General features: G+C 48.3%; 1 protein-coding gene across 3 annotated transcripts in view; it reads left to right on the forward strand.

The window, feature by feature from the left end:
* Positions 1-6: 6 nt before the first annotated feature.
* Slc2a3 (solute carrier family 2 member 3) overlaps positions 7-20565 on the forward strand; it is a 79416-nt gene continuing 58857 nt past the window's right edge. The window contains exons 1-2 of one of the 3 annotated variants that reach the window (XM_010607822.2): positions 7-60; positions 1545-1635. In XM_010607822.2, coding sequence (XP_010606124.1) covers positions 1603-1635 — 33 coding nt within the window. In that variant the 5' untranslated portion in view covers positions 7-60; positions 1545-1602. Of the gene's footprint in view, positions 61-1189; positions 1313-1544; positions 1636-20565 lie in introns of those variants that run through there. The other 2 variants (XM_010607824.2, XM_010607825.2) reach the window with 2 other exon arrangements.

Raw genomic sequence — 20565 nt, forward strand, 5'->3', positions numbered from 1 at the left:
CGGCTGCGGCGGCAGAGGACAAGGTGCGTGGCCCGGGCAGAGCCGTCCTGTGACCCTCAGGTTAGGGAAGGCGCGGATTTGGGGACAGGGTAGGCTGTGTGTGGCAGGCTGGCCTCGAACTCACAGCGATCCTCCTACCTCAACCTTTGAGTGCTGGCATCACAGGCGCGTGTAGCCACGCCTGGGGAAGATGCGTACATTTATAATAACATGGCAAAGGCCAACGGTGATTTTTTTTTTTTTTTTTTTTTTTCCTTTTTTTTTTTTTTTGTACCTAGGGTCAGGACTTTTGCACTGAGCTACATTTACAGCCCTCTTATAAGATTTATTATTTAATTTTTAGACAGGCTTTATTTAAATTTGGTAAATTACCAGCTTTGGACTTGAACTTGTGACCCTCCCGCGTCAGCCTCCCAGATGCAGGTGGAGTGAGGGCTGGACAAGCGATCAGCAATAGGCAAACCCACAGCCTTGCTGCGAATTCTCGGGTCTGAAGCAGTCAGGGGTGTGAGGCCCAGGGCCCCAGCAAAGTCCCTGGTTGGTCACTGTCTGCTGCACAGGCTGGGTGTCGTTTCCAAGAAGGTTTAGTGTGGTTTAGGTGCATAACACCTCACTTTTAAAGAAAGTCTATTTATTAGAATTAGATTAGCCATTGGGCTTTGGGGGGCTGGGTTTTATTTATTTTTAGGTACTAGGGATTGATCCCAGGGCCTTAGCCCTGAGCTACCTCCCCAACCCGTTTTTATTATTTTGAGACACAGTCTCACCAAGTTGCTCCATTGCCCAGACTGGGCTGGAGCTGAGGTTCCTCCTGCCTCAGCCTCCCAGAGCACTGGGGGCATGCACCACCCGCTTGTTTTTGTTTGTTTTTCCCAAATGAGAACGGCCTAAAAGATAAGCACAGCTGACAAAGGAAAGAGAGGAGGCTAGGCTGGGGAGGTGGTGCCGGCAGGAGGCTGGGCCGTCCTGGTTCAGCCCCCTGTGAACTCAGGAGCCCTGTCAGGACAGGTTGAGGCTGCAGGGAAGGCAGGGGAAGCAGCTCTGTCAATACTTCCTGCTTTTTACTGCAAAATAGGCCACTCTAAATCACAGATTTTTATGGCAGCAGACGGAGAGATGGCCCCGGTTTATGTCAGAGCAGGGACTGCGCTGTGTGAACACTTTGCCCGAATTCAGCTTTTCTCCCCAGAACCCTCAACCTGATTGAAATCCTTCCTCTGGCTGTGAACAGTTGAAAGAGCTGCACTGAGGACCCCAGAACCGAGTTAATCTAAGAAGCCACTAGAACCGGATAGGATTTCACCCTCCACAAGTACGTGCTGGAGTGCTGCTCCCCCCACTCCCCGGAGGCTGAGGCAAGAGGATCCCAAGCTCAAGCACAGCCTGGGAAACTTAGTAACCCTGTCTCGAAATGAAAAAATAAAATTACGACTAGGGCTGTGGCCTTACACAAAGGCCCCGGGTTCGGTTTCCATTCTCACATCCGCGCACACACAAAAGGAAAACTCGAGTGACTGAGTGACAAGCCGACTGCCTCTTTGCAGGGAGCTGTTCCCAGAAGAGGAGCCAGAGGCGAGGCGAGGCGGTTCTCTGTGCCCGGAGATGTTGGAGAACAAGATGGAGAAGAGACACAGGGTGAGTGCAGCGCGTCCGTGCCCACGTGGGGGCGCTCGGGGCCCTGTGGCACCACAAGAGCGGATGGCATTCGTGCTCAGCGTGACAGTTGCCCCAGGCTCAGGGAGAGCGACTGTGCGGTTGCGAGGAAATCTGGGCGGGGAGCGGCGCCGGGGGAGGAGCACGGTCCTGCTGGTCCCGGATTGCGGGTACCCGGACTGTCTTGGGTCTGCTGGGCACAGGGCCTGGGAGAGGGGGAGCAACGGCTCTCCTTCAAAAGTATTTTCCAAAAACTGCATCTTTGAGAGAATCTAAAGGGTCAACGCAGTGAAAAGACGGCACAGTCATGTGACTGGGGTGAAGCCAGTTTGGGAGAGGAGCACAGAGCACTAGGACAAGAGATGAGGCAGACAAGTTGGAGTGATCACCCTTGTTGTTGTTACTGGGAATGAATTGAACTCAGGGCCTTCACACTGAACTGTGTCCCCACCCTCTTTTTAAAATTTTATGTTTCTGTTTGTTTTTGTGGGACAGGGTCTCACTATGTAGTTCAGGCGGCCTTGAACTCATGGTGATCCTCCTGCCTCAGCCTCCCAAGTGCTGGGACTACAGGTGTGTGCCACCATATCTGGCTCCTATTTTATTTTGAAAGAAGTGCATATTTCCAGTAATATGGAAATTAAAGGACAAAGCCCCTTCAAATTTGATGAGAATTAAAGATTAAAGCGTTTGTTGTTGTTATTAGCAATTTTTTAAAAGTGATTTTACCTTTGATAAAGCCATTTTGACATCCAGGTAAAACTATGAAAATTTGTCCCAAGACTGGGGATTTGGCTCAGTGGTTCCGTTGCCTGCCTTGCAAGAGCAAAAGCCCAAGTTTGATCCCTGATACCAAAAAAAATTTTTGTGCAATATCATACTAGTAGACAGATCAAGAGATTCAGATTTAAGAGAAACCAAGAGAGGTAGATTAGATACATTGTATAAACTGGGCATAGTGGAACACACCGGTAGCCCTAGCACTCAGGAGCTGAGGCAGGAAGATCACCAAAAGTTTGAAGCCAGCCTGGGCTACGGTGAGTTCATGAGTTTAGCCTGGACTACACAGCAAGACCCTGTCTCAAAAAAAAAAAAAAAGTTGGGGGATAATATGGAGGTAAAGTAACCATAAATATATATAAATCATGATGAGAATCAGGCATACAGTGTTGGGGATTGTGTTTTGTTTATTTGTTTTGTACTGGAAGTTGAATCCAGGGCTTTTATGCTGAGTTACATCTCCAACTCTTTCTTTGTGTATGAGGGATCAAACTCAGGACCTTGTGTTTGTGAGGCAGGCAGCAGAACCACTGAGCTAAATCCCCAGCCCCCCAACTCTTTTTATTTTGGATAAAGTCTCACTAAATCACTGAGTTGCCCCAGCTAGGCTTGAACTCACGACCCTCCTGCTCAGCCTCCCAGAGTGCTGGGGTATGGTGTGCACCACCACGCCCAGCCGTGTTATTTAACTCAGGCATTCTTCCTCTACTAGAATGCTTATGGAATAAATAGTATTTTTTTTCCTGGAAAGATGGAGTCATTCTCAATAACTCATTTATTAACTCAACTATTTCTGAAGTGGATATCTCATGAAAAGCAGTATTGTTTTGTTTGTTTCTTGAGACAAGTTCTCATTTTATTCTTCAGATTGTCCTTGAGCTTACTATGTGGCCCAGGCTGGGCTTAAACTCATGGCTGTCTTCCTGACTCAGCCTCCTGGGACTACAGGCATGGGCCACCATGGGATTCCCCAGGCATCAATAAAATAAATGAAGTGCTGATATGTGCCACAACAGGAAAATCTTGAAAGTAATATTCTGGGTAAAAGAAGCCTGTGATGAATGACCACGTATTACACAAAAATTCTATTTTGGCCAGGTGTTGAGGTGCATGCTGTAATCTCAGCACTCTGGGAGGCAGAGGCAGGAGGATCACAAGTCTGAGCCCAGCCTGTGCAATTTAGCAAGGCCTGGCATCTAAGAAAAAAAGCCGTAAAAAAAGACCTGGGGATGTAGCTCAGCCTGAAGGCTGTAGGTTCAATCTCCATACTGGAAAAATAAATGCCCAGACAAGAAAAACAATTCCACTTCCATTTATATGAAATGTGGGGTACAGGCAAATCGTCAAGTGCAAAAGGTGGAGGTGCTGTACAAGTCCGAGTGTACTAAAGCCACGGTATACACTCTTTAAAGGGCGAGTTGTGTGCTCTGTGGGTTGTATCTCACTAGAGGTGTGAAAAAAAGCTCAACAATAAAAAACAGGCAAAAGACGTGAACACATATTTCACTGACAAAGGACTTATGAAGTAGGGTAAAAAATATGGTGAATGTTTAGTGGGTTTTGTTTTATTTTATTCTGAGACCATCTCACTGAGTAGTCCAGGCTGGCCTTGACTTTACTATGGAGCCCAGGGGCTGGCCTCAAACCCATGGTGATCCTCCTGCCTCAGCCTCCCAAGTGCTGGGATTATAAGTGTGCACCATCACCCAGGTTCTCCCACACACCTCAAATTACCTCTTGAAAAATTAGTCCCCTCAGAGTACCACCCTTTGCTGTGAACACACTTACCCCGCACTCTGAGCGCTTTCTGAAGCAGTCCTGGATGTGCTCTTTTGAGCATCTTTTCCTGTGCGGTCAGGTTGCCTTCATGCCTGAATCCATTCAAAATGTTTACCTTCAGTAATCCTTTGTTGGGGGATTTGTGTGCCATCCCTGGTGCATAAGGTGGATGCGAACACACCGGAGCCCTCACAAGCCCACCTTCTCACTGGACAAAGGCACACTTGATCACGCTTCATAAAGAGACTCCCAAAACGAGGACTTGCACACCTGCTTTAGAAAGGTGGCAAGGATGACGGGGTGAGTGTATTCAAAGTGAGGGGATTAATGACAATGTGTCTCTTCCTGTAATTTTTTTTTTTTTTTTTGGTACTGGGGGTTGAACTCTGGACCTTGCATTTTCGAGGCAGACAGCAGAACCACTGAGCTAAGTCCTCAGCCCTATAATGATTCTGAGACAAGGCCTCACTATATAGTTCAGCCTGGCCTTGAACTCACAGTGATCTCCTGCCTCAGCCTCCCGAGTGCTCGGATTACAGGCCTGCACCTCCATGCCCAGCCATAATTTTTTAAAAATTGAGACATGGTCTCACTAGGCTGCCTCAAACTCACCATAATCCTTCTGCCTCAGCCTCCCAAGTGCTGGGATTACAACCCTCCATGCACTGCTTTACTGTAATAATTTTAAACGCTATTTTTATCAGCCTTTGTATTGATACAAATAAGCACATGAAGCCAGGCGTGGTGGCGCATGCCTATAATCCCAGCACTCGGGAGGCTGAGGCAGGAGGATCACTGTGAGTTCGAGACCAGCCTGGGCTACACAGTGAGTTCCAGGGCAATCTCAAGTACATAGTGAGACCCTATCTCAACCCCCCCCAAAAAAATAAAACAAAACAAAAAAAAAAGCAAAAAAACCCACCCCAAAACAAATAGGCATATGAAAGGATGTTGGATATCATTAGCCTTTTGGGAAATACAAATGAAACCACAATGAAATATCATTGTATCCTTATGAGAATGGCTAAAGTGAAAAATATTGAGCGTGCCAATTGCTGGTGAGGTACTTGGTCATTCCACATTAATGGTAAAAATGTAAAATGCTACCTTCAGGTAAAGTGCAAGTTCCTTACAAAAGTAAGCAATGTGCTCACCTTATGACCAGCAATTGCATTCTTGGGTATTTGTCCCAGAGGAATGAAAACACGATGGTGCAGAAAGCTCCTCTGTGTGGAAACGTGTCCAAACCTAGAACAGCCGAGTCCTCCGAGCGACGAGTGTCCATAACAGCTTTGTCACCGCCCCGAACTACAAACCTCCCAGAAGCCTCTGAGGGTGAACTGTCAAACGCGCTGCCTCCTCACCCACCGGAGCGGGGCTGGGTGAAAGGTTCGGGATCGTTACAGACAGACGGCGCCCAGCCTGGGTGGATTTCCAGGGAGCGGTGCGGGGGTGAAAGGCGCTGCCTCGGGAGACTCGATACCAGGGGGCCCGTCAGCATCAGGAAGACAGCACAGCTGGGTGGCACAGGGAGGTCACGTCCTCGTGTCGTGACTGGTGGCCACCGTCGGAGTCCACATGCGCACACGCGAGTCCAGCGTGTGTGTCAACCCGGGCGAGTGACAAGGCCCTGGGCAGCCAAAGGCACCGCGCACCGAACTGCAGGAGCCTCAGGCCGGGCCGGACCCTGTGTTTCCTGTGCTCCGTGGGGCTGCACGGGAGCCCTCGGTTATCTCAAGAAGTTAGGAGGAAGAAAACAGCAGGCTGCGTTTGGCCCCTGACCGTCCTGCCCGCTGTGGGGAGTGAGGGCGGAGGGGTTTGACCCGGGGAGAAGTAAGGTTGTTGTTTTTTTCTTTTTGGTACCGGGGACTGAACTCGGGTCCTTGTGCTTGCGAGGCAGGTGGTGGAACCACTGAGATAAATCCCAGGCCCAAGGCTGTTTTTTCTTAATACTTCTGGTGGTGCTGGGGATTGGACGCAGGGCCTTTGCACCTTCGCACATTTGTTTTTCTGAGGAATCCCTCCGGCCATAGACGGGGCAGGGCAGGGCCGGGAGGAGGAGGATGGCTGAGCCCTCCAGGTGAAGGGGGCAGCGCTGGACACTGAGGTAGGAGGCTGGTGGGGGGCGCGACCGGAATGCTCTTCCCTTGAAAGTCCGGTGGCGATGTGCAGTCTGCAGCTCCGAGATAAGGTCCCGGGTGTGACCGAGATCTGATAGGGGTGACATGGACAGCGTGACCTTGAAGAGAGCTCAGGGACAGGCAAGAAAAGAAAGAGCTCAGAGGATTGAATCTGAGGGAAGGACTAGGATTTGGGATGCTGAGGAAAGGCAAGCAGAAGCCAGCATTGGTTGGTGACTCAAAAGCCTAGCAAAGCAGGGCGCCGTGGCACACAATCCCAGCACATGGGAGGCTGAGGCAGGAGGATTGCCATGAGCTCAAGGTTAGCCTAGACTACATAGTGAGAGCCTGTCTCAAAACAACAACAGCAAAAAAACAAAAATGAAATAAAAAATCCTAGCAAAAACATTCTTTTAAACAAGGAGGATGTGATCAGATTTGTCAGATGTAACTGAGTGGTTAAGAAAGGTAGAGAATCCGTCACTGGGTTTTGTAAAGTGGAGTGTTTTGGTGGTGTTAACGGGAGTGTTTCACATGGAGGCAAAGGGACAAAAGCCCTACTGACATGGGTTTATTATAGAAGGATTGAAGAAAATGGGGGATGCTTATAATTCCGGAACTCGGAGGTGGAGGCAGGAGGATCACTGAGAGTTTGAGGCCATCCTGGGCTGCATAGCAAGACCCTGTCTCAAAAGGGGGGAGGGGCTTAGCTCAGCGGCACTGTGCCTGCCTCGAAAGTGCGAGGTCTGGAGTTCAATCCTCAGTACCAAAAAAAAAAAAAAAAAAAACCGTTGGGTGATTTTGCTTTAAAAGTAAGCACGGAAGCTGGGGGTACAGCTGAGTGGTGGAGTCCTTGGCTCCAGTCCCTGGATTCACACCCAGCACTGCAAAATAAGTACGAGGGAATACAGAGGTGGGGTGCTCATCTTGAGAGGACATAGATAAAGACAATTATTTCTTTCATTTCTATGAAGGAACCAGTGTTAGAAGGATTTTTTAAATGAACACCTTGATACCCGCCACCATGCTTTAAGAGACAGAATCTGGCTCCTTACTATCTTGCAAGCGTCTACTGGTCTGAAATTTGTGGAGAGTCTTGTTCAAAGATATGATGGCACTGATCTGTTGGAAAGGGAAACTTTTATACTATAAGGATATTGTTTTCAGGACAAAATCATTGAGTGGGCAAGAGGGCAAGTCCTGGAGCTGTAGTGGAGAACTGGCCGCAGGAGAGGCCGGGTGGCAGAGCCATTTCAAGGGAGGCCAGGCCTGGCGTGTGCAGACCGTGCAGCTGAACCAAGAGATCCGCGAAAGCTGTAGGCAGCTGGGGAATCTCTCTTCTGCTTTCTCAAAGAAATAATGAATGTGATTATCAGCAGAGAGTGAAGAGGAAAGGTCATGGAGATTTACCAAAGAGGAAGAAGTAGAAACTTGTCTTGGAGAATAAAGAGAGCTGTCTAGGGCCGGGGATTTAGCTCAGTGATTCCACAGCCTGCCTTGCAAGCACAAGGACCTGAGTTCGATCCCTGGTACCACAAAAAAAAGAAAAGAGTTGTCTTGATCTGCAGACACAGCCTTGCTTTTTTTTTTTTTTTTGAGGCAGGGTTCCACTATGTAGCCCAGACTAGCCATGAACCACCACACATGGCAGTAATACTCCTTCTATGCATCCAAACTATACTGAGTGGTGAACTCTGGACTGCAAAACAGGATCTATTTTTTGCGCCCATCCGTAAGTTTTTGTGCACAAGTCCAACAACAATGTACATGGCACTATTATTTTTAAATTTTGAGACAGGGCCCCAGTACATCACTAACCTGCTCAGGCTGGGCTTAGATTTGCAATCCTCCTGCCACAGCCTCCTGGTATTCTGGGATCACAGGTGTATCCAAGGGTTGGGACTTTACCAAGGAACACAGGAGGGGAAGAAGGGCCGGGAATTTCGCATTTATGCACTAGTGCTAAGAGTGGGTGAATGAGACCATTTAAACTGGGTGATGTGGGAACCAAAGGACAGTGGTGAGCAGCAGAAACCTGAGAGGCTTAGTAGGGATTCTACCCAGAAATTCTGGGAGAGAAGGTGATGGGTGGAGGTGAGCCTTGTGGCATGCACCTGGGATCCCAGCACTCAGGAGGCTGAGGCAGGAGGATTGCCACGAGTTTGAGGCCAGCCTGGACTATGTGGCAAGAACAGCCTATCTCAAAAACTTAAAAAATTAAAGGAAAATAAAGTGACGGTTGGTTTGAAGTGCAGAAAGGAGGAGTTTGGGGAGGATGTGGCTCAGTCGTGGACACCAGTAGAACCCCCAAGTCAGACAGAACAGGACCGAGAGGGTGAGGCCGTTACTCATGACTGGGACGGGCGTCACCCTGGACACCAGTGTGAGAGTGCGCTGGAAACAAGATAACTGGAAGGGGCCGCATGAGGATGACTTGTCCTGTGGATGGTGGCCCAGGAATGAGGACAGCAGTGGCGAACCGCGGGAATGAGTCAGGCCTATGCACCTTCCCGGAATGAGGGAAGTGACCCAAGGGAGCTGCGTTTGGGCCAGACGAGAGTGGGCTCGGCCGCGAGACCGAGCAGTCGCAGGGGAAAGTAGAGCCGCCTGCCACACTTTCAGTTCTTTTGGGTGAATGAGATTAGTTTGAAAGATGAAGAAGAAGCCAAACCCAGGGGGCTGAGGCAGGAGGATCGCCACAAGTTTGAGGACAGCCTGGGCTACTTTAAAAAGAAGAAGCGGGGTATGGGAAAGCAACGTTTTACTTTTAAAAAATTGTTTTGGGTATTGAAGGCTGGGCTCCATGGCTAAACTACACCCCACCCCTCCCGCGCGGCCCGGGGTGGGAATGTGACCCTGGGCCTCACTCCGCCGGCTGTCTCTCAGCCCCACCCCAAATGTCCAAGACGTTCCTGAGTCGGGGTCTTGCTAAGTCGCCCAGGATGGGGTGCAACTTGGGACTCTCCTGCCTCAGCCTGCCCGGTAGCTGGGGTTACCGGTGTGTGCCCGCGCCCAGCTAGAAATGGCTTTCCGGTAGATTTGGAAAGATGGAACGTGTTTTGAAGGTAATCGGCTCGGAAAGATAACGACAGTAGCGAGGGGAAACGCCGGAGCGCTGCCTCGTGTGGCAGTGCTCGCCGCTGCGGCGCCCTAGAGAGGCGGCGGTGATGCGGCCTGCGGATCTGGAGTCCTTAATTAGCCTTGCTGGCAAAGCCCTGGGGAAGATTAAATCTGTGGCGGAGGTGGCGCTCTGCAGGCTGAGGCAGGAGGATTGCCATGAGCTGGAGGTCAGCCTGGACTACAGAGCGAGACCTTGTCTCAAACGTGGCAGTGCTCGCCGCTGCGGCGCCCTAGAGAGGCGGCGGTGATGCGGCCTGCGGATCTGGAGTCCTTAATTAGCCTTGCTGGCAAAGCCCTGGGGAAGATTAAATCTGTGGCGGAGGTGGCGCTCTGCAGGCTGAGGCAGGAGGATTGCCATGAGCTGGAGGTCAGCCTGGACTACAGAGCGAGACCTTGTCTCAAACAAACAAACCAAAAATTCAATAGAGCCGGGCGTGGTGACACAAACCTGCAACCTTAGTGCTTGGAAGACAGGCAGGAGGATCACCGTGAGGGGGCTAGTGAGACGCTGCCTCAAAAAACAAACAAAGATACGTAAGCAAATTTGCAAATATTTAAGGGAGAGGTCAGGGAGAAGGTAAAGTAAAGGCATCTGAGCCACTCGTGCGTCGGTTAGACTGGGGAAGGCCACGTGGCAGTCCTGAGTTGGGTTTGGTCCTCGCCAACTGCAACCAAAGTCCCCAAAGAACCTGTGCGGAGCGGAGGGAGACCAGAGGCCAAGGGCACCACCGCAAGGACTTGGCCCTCTGTGTAATAATTACCTCTCTCTGTGAGGAGGTGACAGGGCGCGTGGTGGGGAAAGGGCGCCCAGCGGCACTCACTAGCCCAGGGTGGTCATCCGCGGGACCTTGTCTTCTTGTTTACTCCCAAATAATTGTTAAAACCATGCATCCCCTCACACATCTTTAAATTGACATCTCAAATTTTCTTTTTCTTTTTTTTCTTTGATATGGGGATCGAACTCGGGACCTTGCACTTTCATGGCAGGTGGCGGTGAGCTAAATCCCCAGCCCATATCAGATGTTCTTAATGTTTCATTTGCAGCTAGAGATCAACTTGTGCAGAGCTTGAGCTACGTCCCCGGTCTTTGTTTTATTAAAGACAGTCACCTGCACTGGGCTCCGATTTGGGAGCCTCCTGCCTCACTCTACCATACAGCTGGGATGACAGTTGTGTGCTACCACTTCTGACTAAAAAGCGGGTTTCCTAAAGGTGGTATACTCTTGAGCCAAAAACCCGGCACCTCTCTGGCTGAGAAACAGCCTGTGGGCCGCAGGCTGCCTTTTAGCTCTGTTAATCCCCTGAAAAGGTAAAATGTCCCAGCTTCCACCTGGCCCTCACATTGTTCAGTCAGGCTGGGCTTGATGGTGCACACCTGTAATCCCAGCACTAGGGATGCTGCGGTGGGAGGATCCCTGAGAGTTCTGAACTGCACAGCTTGAACTACATAGCAAGACACTGTCTCAAAAAATTAAAAAAAAAAAAACGTTGTGCAATCATAAACAAAGCCTTTGTAGACTTTAGCATTCTTTTTTTTTCAAATAAAAACCTTGGAATAAAGAAAGCTCATTCAATTTATGGAAATACAAAGCTATTGTTCATGGGCAAACTCGTGAACAAATCAGACTGTCAGAAAAAGACTCAACTTCCTCCTTGTTTTTGGCTTTTAAAGACAGTCTCCCTAAGTAGCTCAGGCTGCTGAGATTATAGGCATGTGCCACCGTGCCTGGCTCCCTTTTTATTTCAAATAATAATAACAATGACAAATGTCTCTATGCCTAATGGGACTTCACACTATGATAGCACGCCCTTTTTAATTTTATTTTTATTTTTTAACTTTATTTTGGAGACAGTTCTCATTAAATTGCTAAATTACCAGGTAGGCCAAAACTTGCAGCCCTCCTGCCTCAGCCTCCCTAAGTGCTGGGATCACAGGTATGTGCCACAATGCTCGTTTGCCAAACATCTTAACTTCTTCATTCTAAAATAGTCAGATATGCTATGGAATTTTTGGTTTGGTTTGTTTTTTTGTTTTTAGAGGCAGGGTCTCCATTTGTAGTTCAGGCTGGCCCTGAACTCACTATGTAGCCCAGGCTGGCCTCCAACTCTCTGCAATCCTTCTGCCTCAGCCTCCCGAGTGCTGGGACTACATGCACGCGCCATCACACCCGGCAATCTGTGGAATTTTGCGGAAGGTTTTTTCATTCATTAATGTTCCCAGAACTTTAGCACATTTAAGAGTCACTGGGGCCTAGGATGTAGTTCAGCCACAGAGGCTTGGCTAGCATGCACAAGGCCCTCAGTTCGATCTCCAGCCCTGAGTAAATCAAGGACCACATCAGCAAATCCCCTGGGAGGCCCTGGTTACACATCTCTGAGCCCTACCCTGCTGAGCTCCGGATTCCCCAGGGCTGAGGTGGGGCTGCTGCTGTCCCCTGATACCACCTCCTTTCCCAGGAGCTCTCAGTAAAGTTGTCAGTGGCTCTTCAATCCCCGGTACCAAAAAAAAAAAACAAAGTTGTCAGTGGCTTAGTCAAGATGAAACCTTCTTTTCCAAAGCAGGAGAAAGAAGTGGAAAGAAAAACAGAGAAGAAAAAGGAGCAAGCCAGATATACTAAGGAAAACTGGTTTTAGGAATGAAAACACATGAAAATAGAAGATTTAGAAAATTACTTTAAAGCAAGAACTTGCTTGCCTGGGCAGCACATGTACTAAAACAAGCACTTGAAGGTTTTGGTGGTGCACAGTTAAAATCCCAGCACTTGGGAGGCTGAAGCAGGAGGATCAAGGCCAATCTGAACTACATAGCAAGACCCTGTCTGAAAAACTAAAATTAAATAAACAAAAAAACAAAACAAGTACTTTAGTTGGAGGGTTACTGTGCCCAAAGTAACCAGGTTTCTACATGTCAGATTTTAAACTTACAACAAAGTAAAGGTTTTCACAGTATGATATCACTAATCCTAATGGTAAAAATAGTTTTTAGAATGATTTCGTGTTGCAGCACTGGAGCATCTGTGGATTGGGTGAGCAGTGCGAAGTCGGGTGAGAGGGTGCCAGGGCCTGGGGGACAGGAGGCCCTCGGTGATCCAGGGCCTGTGTCTGTCTCATCCAAGGCAACAGAAAACAGATGGAAGCTGGGTGGACACAGCTGTCCCGAGAGGACGTGGAGGGACCACCGCCATCCAGGGAGCCGGGCTCCCGGAGAGACACAGGCGCCTCAGTGGCACAGACTGCTGCACTGACTGCCCAGCAATAGGGGAAGAGAGACAGACACCTTCGAGGAAAGGCGACCGAGGGACAAGCTCTTGCATGACCTTTTGTTCCAGAAATACTTCCTGTATTGTGCCATATTCAGAGCAGCAGCAACTTTGTACTTGGAATTTAAAAAGCATTTTTTAATTAAAAGATAATCGACAAGAAGAAAAAATTGGCCAGACGTGGTATTGTACAACTGTAATCCCAGCACTGGGAAGGCTGAGGCAGGAGGATCACTTTGAGTTCCAGGCCAGCCTGGAGCACATAGTGAGTTCGAGGCCAGTCTGGACTGCATAGCAAGAATCTGCCTTAAACAAATTTTTTTTTTTACAAATCATTTTAACATAGTATTTAATCTTCCCCTCATGTCTTTTTTGAATTTTTAGTAGACATTGTGATACATAACGAATACATTGCGGAGAACTGGCACACATGCATGTCACATTTCCATCCTTTTTACTTCCCTCCTCTCATCCCCACCCCCTTCCCATCTCCACAAAGACCATGCAAGGCCTCTTTTGGTTTTTTATTTTTATTATTCTTTTTTAAAAGAGCACAAATCCATTTTTTAAACTTTTCCCCCACTTTTATTTTCCATTGGTTCAAATCCTTGAGGGGCCAGGATCAGGCGGACTCGGCCCAGGGCCTCAGCAGGGCGACTGCCCCCTCACCCCGGCTTTGTCTGGTTCGCCACCTGGAGCCATCCTGTTGCTTTTCGCTTTGTACACATTGGCACAAGGTACACATCTGCCTTGGTTTCATCCTGAGCCTCAAACCCTTCCATTTTAAGAAGAGCCGGGCGCTCCCTTCGGCCTGAGACCGGCTGCCCGCCAGCCCTGTTCCCAGCGGGCCTCACGGCGGGCGCCAAGGTGGCGGCCAGAGGACCAGGCCCACTGCCCGGCCTGGTCCAGACCCTGGGAAAGCCGCATTATGTGTACTAGGAGAAGCCACCGTGATTGAGCCACAATAATTTATGACCCTTTTAACACCCACTAGCAGCTTTTCTTTCCTAATTATGTTTCATCCAATATGAGGGATTTTTTTTTTTTACAGCTAAGACAGATGGGCAGCAGGGGAAATGAACCACAAGTGTGCTGCACGACTAGAACAGTCACACAAGAACAACTGAAAAGTATCAGTAGCACACTGCCCAACCCAAGGAAAATAACTTACTGTGTGAGGCTCTTCCTTCTCTTTATCTGACTTCATCAATCCTCCTCACAACCTAGGTGGTGAGGCAGAACTTCAGCAATTCCTGTTGAAGATTGCAGGATAACTCCATAACATGTGAAATCTAAAAAAAGATGACAAGAGAGTAGAAGGGAAACTAGGACAGTAAGTCTGGGACTTAGCAGCCAGTGTAGTCTGGGAGAAAGTTTGTGAGTTGGTTTGTTTGTAAGTCTGATGCTGTGATGCGTTCGCACAGCGGACTCCACAGTCTGGGGTCTGGTCCTTGCATCTCAGAGCTGGGCTCTGTATTGTGGGGATGTGTGATCGGCCCAGATGAGACCACTGGTCAGTATGGTGGGTGCATGTTAAGAACACAGCAGTGAAGGAAAGAACGTTTCCCTGTCATTGCCTCATTTATCACCTGTGGCACTTACATTCTGTTTAAAAGTTGTTTTGTAGAATGGACATGCCCAAACACTGTAGGGAACATATTTATGCCTTACAAAGTGTTCATTGTTGGGTGTGGTGGCACACACCTAAAATCCCAGCACTCGGGAGGCTGAGGCAGGAGGATTGCCACAAATTCCACTCCCTACCTGGGCTACATAATGAGTTCAAGGCCAGGCGGGTCTACATAGTAAGGCCCTGTCTCAAAAGAAAAACAAAAAAAGTGTTCATTGTTTATTTGAAACACAAGTGTAACTGGGCATTCTGTTTACTTGTTTTTTTGGTTTTTTTTTTCTTTTGAGAAAGGACCTCACTACATATTTCAGGCTGGCTTTGAAGTCACTGTGTAGCCCAGGCTGGCCTTGAACTCCAGTGATCTCCTGCAGCCTCAGTCTCTCAGTGCTGGGACACCACTTGCCTCGATCCCCAGTACCAAAAAAAAAAAAAAAAGAACTAGGACTAGAGGTTCTGACCCAGCTATACCTCTCCTTGGTATCTTCCCTAAAGAATTAAAAGCGTCATACCATGGCAATATATGCACACCCATGTTTATAGCAGCAGAATTGTAATAGCCAAATCTTGGGAACAGCCCAATGCACAGCCACAACAAATGGATAAAGAAGATGTGGGTTTTGTATACAATGGAGTACTACTCTGCCATAAAGAAGGATGAGCTCCAGACACTGATAGCTGAACAAATGGACCTTGAGACCATACTTTTAAGTGAAATAAGTCAGACACACGTGTGTAAATACTGCATTGTTTCTCTGGTGTGAGAAACCCAAAGTGGAAATAAGGACTGAGATGTATAATAGATATTGGGAAAAGGGGAAAGAGTGAGGAGGAAGGGAGAAAGGAAGGAAAGGACAAGAGAAAAGGTGAAAAGAGAAGGAAAGAATAGAAACAGCATTTGTACAGAGGTAGGGGATGGGGCTTGGGGGATAAAATTAAAAAATTTTAAAAGACTTAGTTCTATTTATAAATCAACCCTGGGAATAGTCATTGGTGTTGTCTTACAGTGAGCATTGTGAAATAATAGAACTAGGAAGGGGCCAGGCATGGTGGTGCACGCCTGCAGTCCCAGCACACTGGGAGGCTGAGGCAGGAGGATCACAAATTCAAGTCTGGCCTGGGAAATTTAGCGAGATCCTGTCTCAAACTAAAAAGGGAAAAAAGAGGGTTCGGGGGGTAGAGCTCTGTGTAAGGGCTCTGTGTTCAATCCCCAGTACTGATTAAAAAAAGAAAGAGAAAAGAAAAGGAATGGACCAAGGATTTAGTTCAGTGGTGCTGCACCTGCCTCGAAAGCACAAGGTTCTGATCCCCGGGGAGAGGGGGAGAGAGAAGGAAGGAGAGAAAGGAACTGGGCCAGGGTTTTGGAAACCATTTGACCCTGGAGATCCCCAAAGCTCACCACACTCCCCGCCGCCCCTCCCAGGGCCCCGCACTCAGGATCCAGCGCTGTCTGTCGCCCTGTGCCTCTGTTCCTGGGTTACAGTCTTATCTGCACTCAGAGTGGCTGCTCAGCAGGAGAGGAGAGGAGAGGAGAGGAGATAGCAGGGAATGGGGTGAATATAAATAAACGGAGATTAGCTGAAATACTTCCGGAAGCCCTGCTCCTGGAAGGAGGCCAGCAGCCCTCAGAAAGGCTGCTGCTGAAGCAGACGTCAGTTTAGAAACTCAGTGACTCGGTGACGACTTAAACCACAAGAATGCGGTGTTTCTCCATGTGGACAGGGCCCGATAACCAGTTAATAAATGTTTAATGCATGCATACCCAGGGTCAGGTTCTACGTTATTTACTTTTTGTCTTCCTTTTTTTTTTTCCTGAGACAGGGTCTTATTACGCAGTTCAGGCTCTTTAACTTGCTGTGTAGCCAAGGCGGGCCTCGAACTCACAGCGATGCTGCTGCCTCAGCCTCCCAAGGGAGTGCTGGAATCACTGGTGTGTGGCACCACACCCAGCTGCTTTTCCTCTTTCTCACAACTTTTTCTTTGCCTTATTTTTCCCATAGATATCAAAGAAAAACAAAATCAAGGGCCAGGGATTTAGCTCAGTGGTTCGGCCTCCTGCCTCTCAAGCACAAGGACCCGAGTTCGATCCTTGGTATCAAAAGCACAAAAATAACAACAAAATCAAACACGAAAGTCTTAACATCTGTCTCTGTCTATTTAACACAAAGGTTTGCATTTAGTTAGCAGGGCAGGGATGGTGCTGGGGATTGAACCCGGGACCTCAGCACTGAGCTCCATCCCCAGCTCTTTTTCTTTTTCTTTTTTTTTTTTTTTGAGACAGCATCTTGCTAAATTGGTCAGGTTTTTCTTTTCTTTTCTTGGTACCAGGGATTGCTTGCAAGGCAGATGATGGAACCATTGAGCTAAATCCCTGGTCCCAATTGGTCAGGTTTTCGACCCTCCTGCCTCAGCTTCACAAGGTGCTAAGATCACAGGTGGGCGCCACTGCAGCCAGGTGCTTTGGACCCGTGCTGCACTCAGGCCCCGAGGTGCACAGCTGCCTCCTGACTCATTCTTCTGAGAACCTGGTTCTGGGCCTTGGCCAGCGCCCTACCTGCCAGTCCATGGTGGAGCAGCAGGCAGCACCCTGACCCGACATACCGGGCATACCGGCCTCTTGGTGAGTCTGTCCCCTGCCTGGCAGTCTGTCTGTCTCCCTCCCTCTCTCTTTCTCAGCAGCCAGCAGGGCTGCTCAGCACCACACCGCCTCTCCCGCACACCTCTCTGGTGACAGACTGGCTGTGCAGGGACACTGCCCTCACCCTCTCCCCAGCGGTGTCAGCTTTGTAATTGCAGGCAGAGCTGAGGGGGAAGAAAGCAGGGACACAAAGGAACCCACGTGTGCACCGTAGGGCTGTGCTCGGCCCTGCCCCAGAGCTGTCACCCAGCACGAAGCCTAGGGACACGCAGGGCACAGAGGGCCTGAGCTGGGAAGAGCTGAGCAGAGGCGCCTTGGAGCTGGGCCTGGCGGGGAGGGTCAGACAGGTGTGAAGGAGGCGGGGATCCAAGGAGGGCCAGGGCCACTGCTTTGCCAGGCGTGAGGGCGGGCAGCCGGCCAGGGACAGTTTTGAGTGCACCGGTGATACAGTCCCTCCGTGTGGGCATTTGGATTTGGGTTTGGCTTTGTTGTGTGTGTTTGTTTTTGCAGTGCTGGGGACTGAGCCCAGGGCCTTTGCACTAAGCTACATCCTCAGCCCTTCTTTATTTTTTTCATCCTGAGACAAGGTTTTTATAAATTGCCCCGGCTGGGCTCCTACAGTCAATCCTCCTGCCTCAGCCTCCCAGAATGCTGGGATTACAGACAGGCACCACCATGCTTGGCTCCAAACTGTTTAAATATACTATATTCAGTGTTATTTTTACTATCAATTGAACATGCTTATTTTGGAGGGTGTTTTGTTAGTTGCGGTATTGGGGATCAAACCCAGGGCTTCCCTCACACATGCTGGACAGATGTTCCACCCTGGGCCACACCCAGAACTGTGTTTTTTTTTTTTTTTGGAGTCCTGAGGATTGAACCCAGGGCTTCACATTGAGCTACCTTCCCAACCCTTTTTAAATGTTTTGAGACAAGATAGGGTCTGAATCACTAAATTGCCCAAGCTGGGCTGAACTTTCAATCCTCCGGCTTCAGCCTCCCAGAGTGCTGCAAATTTGGGGACGTGTCACCACGCTGGCTTGTTTTGGTGCTTTTATTCTAGAAAGACATATGCCAGATAAGTAAAAGCCTCTATAGCCCTACTAGCCAGAGTTGAGCACTAGTAATAGTATGAAATCATGCTCCAGATTTTGTTCCTGCATAGTAGTTGTGTGTGTTTCTGTACACTTATTTATAAGAATGAGATCATTCTGGGCCGGAAATTTAGCTCAGTGGTTTTGCCGGCTGGCTCACAAGCACAAGGACACGAGTTCCATCCCTGATACAAAAAAAAAAAAAAAAAAAATCATTCTAAACATCTTTTTTCCACTGTTTTTAAAGTAATGACGAATATCTTTTATGATGACATGAATCATCATATAAACATTATCAACAACTACAAAAACATGAGCTTATGGTTTTCTGCATTAATATTCAACATAAAAATTATATTCTATCTCACTTATGGGACAGAACACATTAAAAGTGACTAAATACACAGTATTGGTGGGGGAGTAACAAAGCCTTCCCTGTAATTAGTGAGAATAAAAATTATTTTAGAGGAAAATTTGGCTTTTTTTTCTTTTCATATTAGGGCGTGAACCTAGGACTTTCTAACTGAACTGCATGGCCAGCTATCCTATCAGTCTTTTCATGGCGGGGGAAGAGGTTCATTTTGGCTCCCAGGATTAGGAGTTTCAGCCCCTGTTCCGCAGGGTCAGGTGCAGAGGACAGCAAGGTAGAAGGGCACAGGCCAGGGAAAGCCGCTCACACCTGGGGGCGGAAAGCAGGGCTGAGACCCAGCCGCCCCTCCAACAGCTCCCAAGTCCGATCTTCTTCAGAAGCCCCGCCCAGGAACATTAGATAAAAACTGCAGCACCAGGCCCCTCCCCACTTTTGATTTGGAGTCTGCCCAAGTCGCTGAATGTCCAGGTGGGGCTCGAACTGGCAATCCTTGCGCCTCAGCCTCCCTGAGTGCTGAGATTACAGGCCTGTGCCACCGCACCCAGCCATTTTTAAAGAATAGGTCCTGGGCTGGGTGGGAGTGGTGGCGCCTGGCTATAATCCCAGCACTCGGAGGCTGAGGCAGGAGGATCGCCTGGAGTTCAAGGCCAGCCTGGGTTACACAGTGAGACTGGATCTCTAAAAAACAAAAGAACAAGAAGAGGAAGAATATGCTAGCCACGAGAGTAAACAGCTTTCTTGCCAAGGAGACATAAATCAGGGCCCTGTGGTACAGTCTGGTGTGCCTGAGGAGTTGAAAAAGACTGTTAGGGTTGGAACCTGTAAATACAGGGAAGTAATAGTGCAAGGTGAACACTTTTCTTGTTTTTTTGTTTTCCTCTTTTCTTTGTAGGGTGAAAACGTTTCAAAAAACAAACTGCCTTGTGTGATCCCAGCACTCTGGAGGCTGAGGCAGGAGGATCCCTGCAAGTCTGAGGCCAGCCTGGGCTATGTAGTGAGACCCTGTCTCCAAAATGCTAAAGCAAAAATCAAAAAACAAAAAAGAACATCAAAAAAAACTTTTTTTAAAGTTCTAATGTCTTTTTATTCACCTTTTTTGAGGACTGTAAATATTTTTACTACAGAAAAGAAATTTAGATATATGTAATAATCACAGTCATCCTAGGGAATCTGCACCTGTACACGATATATCCTGCCTCTTTTTTCTCCCATTCCCCCTTCAAGCCCCCTCCCCACCCTATATTCAAAAGCTTTGTTTCCATTTCTTCCTTCTGCTTTCACATCCTTTCCTTTATTTCTTCCTCCCCCACTTGTTCCCCTTCCCATTTGAAAGTTTTCTTCCCATTTCCCAGTATCTACCATACATTTTAGTCCTTATTTCCACTTTTGGTTTCTCACACTAGAGAAACAATGTGGCATTTAAACGTGTGCGTTTGACTTATTTCACTTGAGAGCGTGGTCTCAAGGTCCGTCCATTTAGCTAGAAATGTCTCAAGCTCATCCTTCTTTATGGCAGAGTAGTACTCCATTGTAATTTTTTAAAAAACACATCTTCAGCCATGCGGCTCTCTGGGGGGACCCCATCCAGCGGGGAATAGGAGGTGAAAGCCGCCTCTTATTCGTGGGTCATCAGAGGCCGATCCGATCTTGAATGTCTGTGAAGGAAAATCTTTAAGAAGTTAGAGCACATGGCCCAAGTCTGATTTCTGATCAAAGGCTCTTTATTGGCTCAGCAAAACGATTATATACTGTTATCCCAGGGGGAAGGTTCAGCAAGCTTATTGGACAGTTCAAACAAATCTTCTACCAATCACATGAGTCACTCAAGCATTTAACCATAAAGGGACAAAGCATTTATCAGCATACAGCAATCAGTATTTTACCAAATGTGGGGAGGGGTAAGTGGGAAGGCGTACATCAACAATTAACCCTATGCAATCTTTAACTTAACAATCTCCAGGGGCAAGCGGGGCAAGGGGAAAACCAATTTTGATACCAAGATTCGTCCTTTTCCCGTTGCTTCTGCCTTTGTTCGAGGCTTTCCTCAACCCTTCTAATGCTATCATCCACCAGGCCCAGTTTATCTTTAAAAAAGCAACATTCTTAAAGAAGGGGGTTGGGGCC

This window comes from Fukomys damarensis, unplaced genomic scaffold (assembly GCF_012274545.1).
Source record: "Fukomys damarensis isolate Sample0158 unplaced genomic scaffold, DMR_v1.0_HiC HiC_scaffold_19, whole genome shotgun sequence".
In the NCBI taxonomy this organism is placed as follows: Eukaryota; Metazoa; Chordata; class Mammalia; order Rodentia; family Bathyergidae; genus Fukomys; species Fukomys damarensis.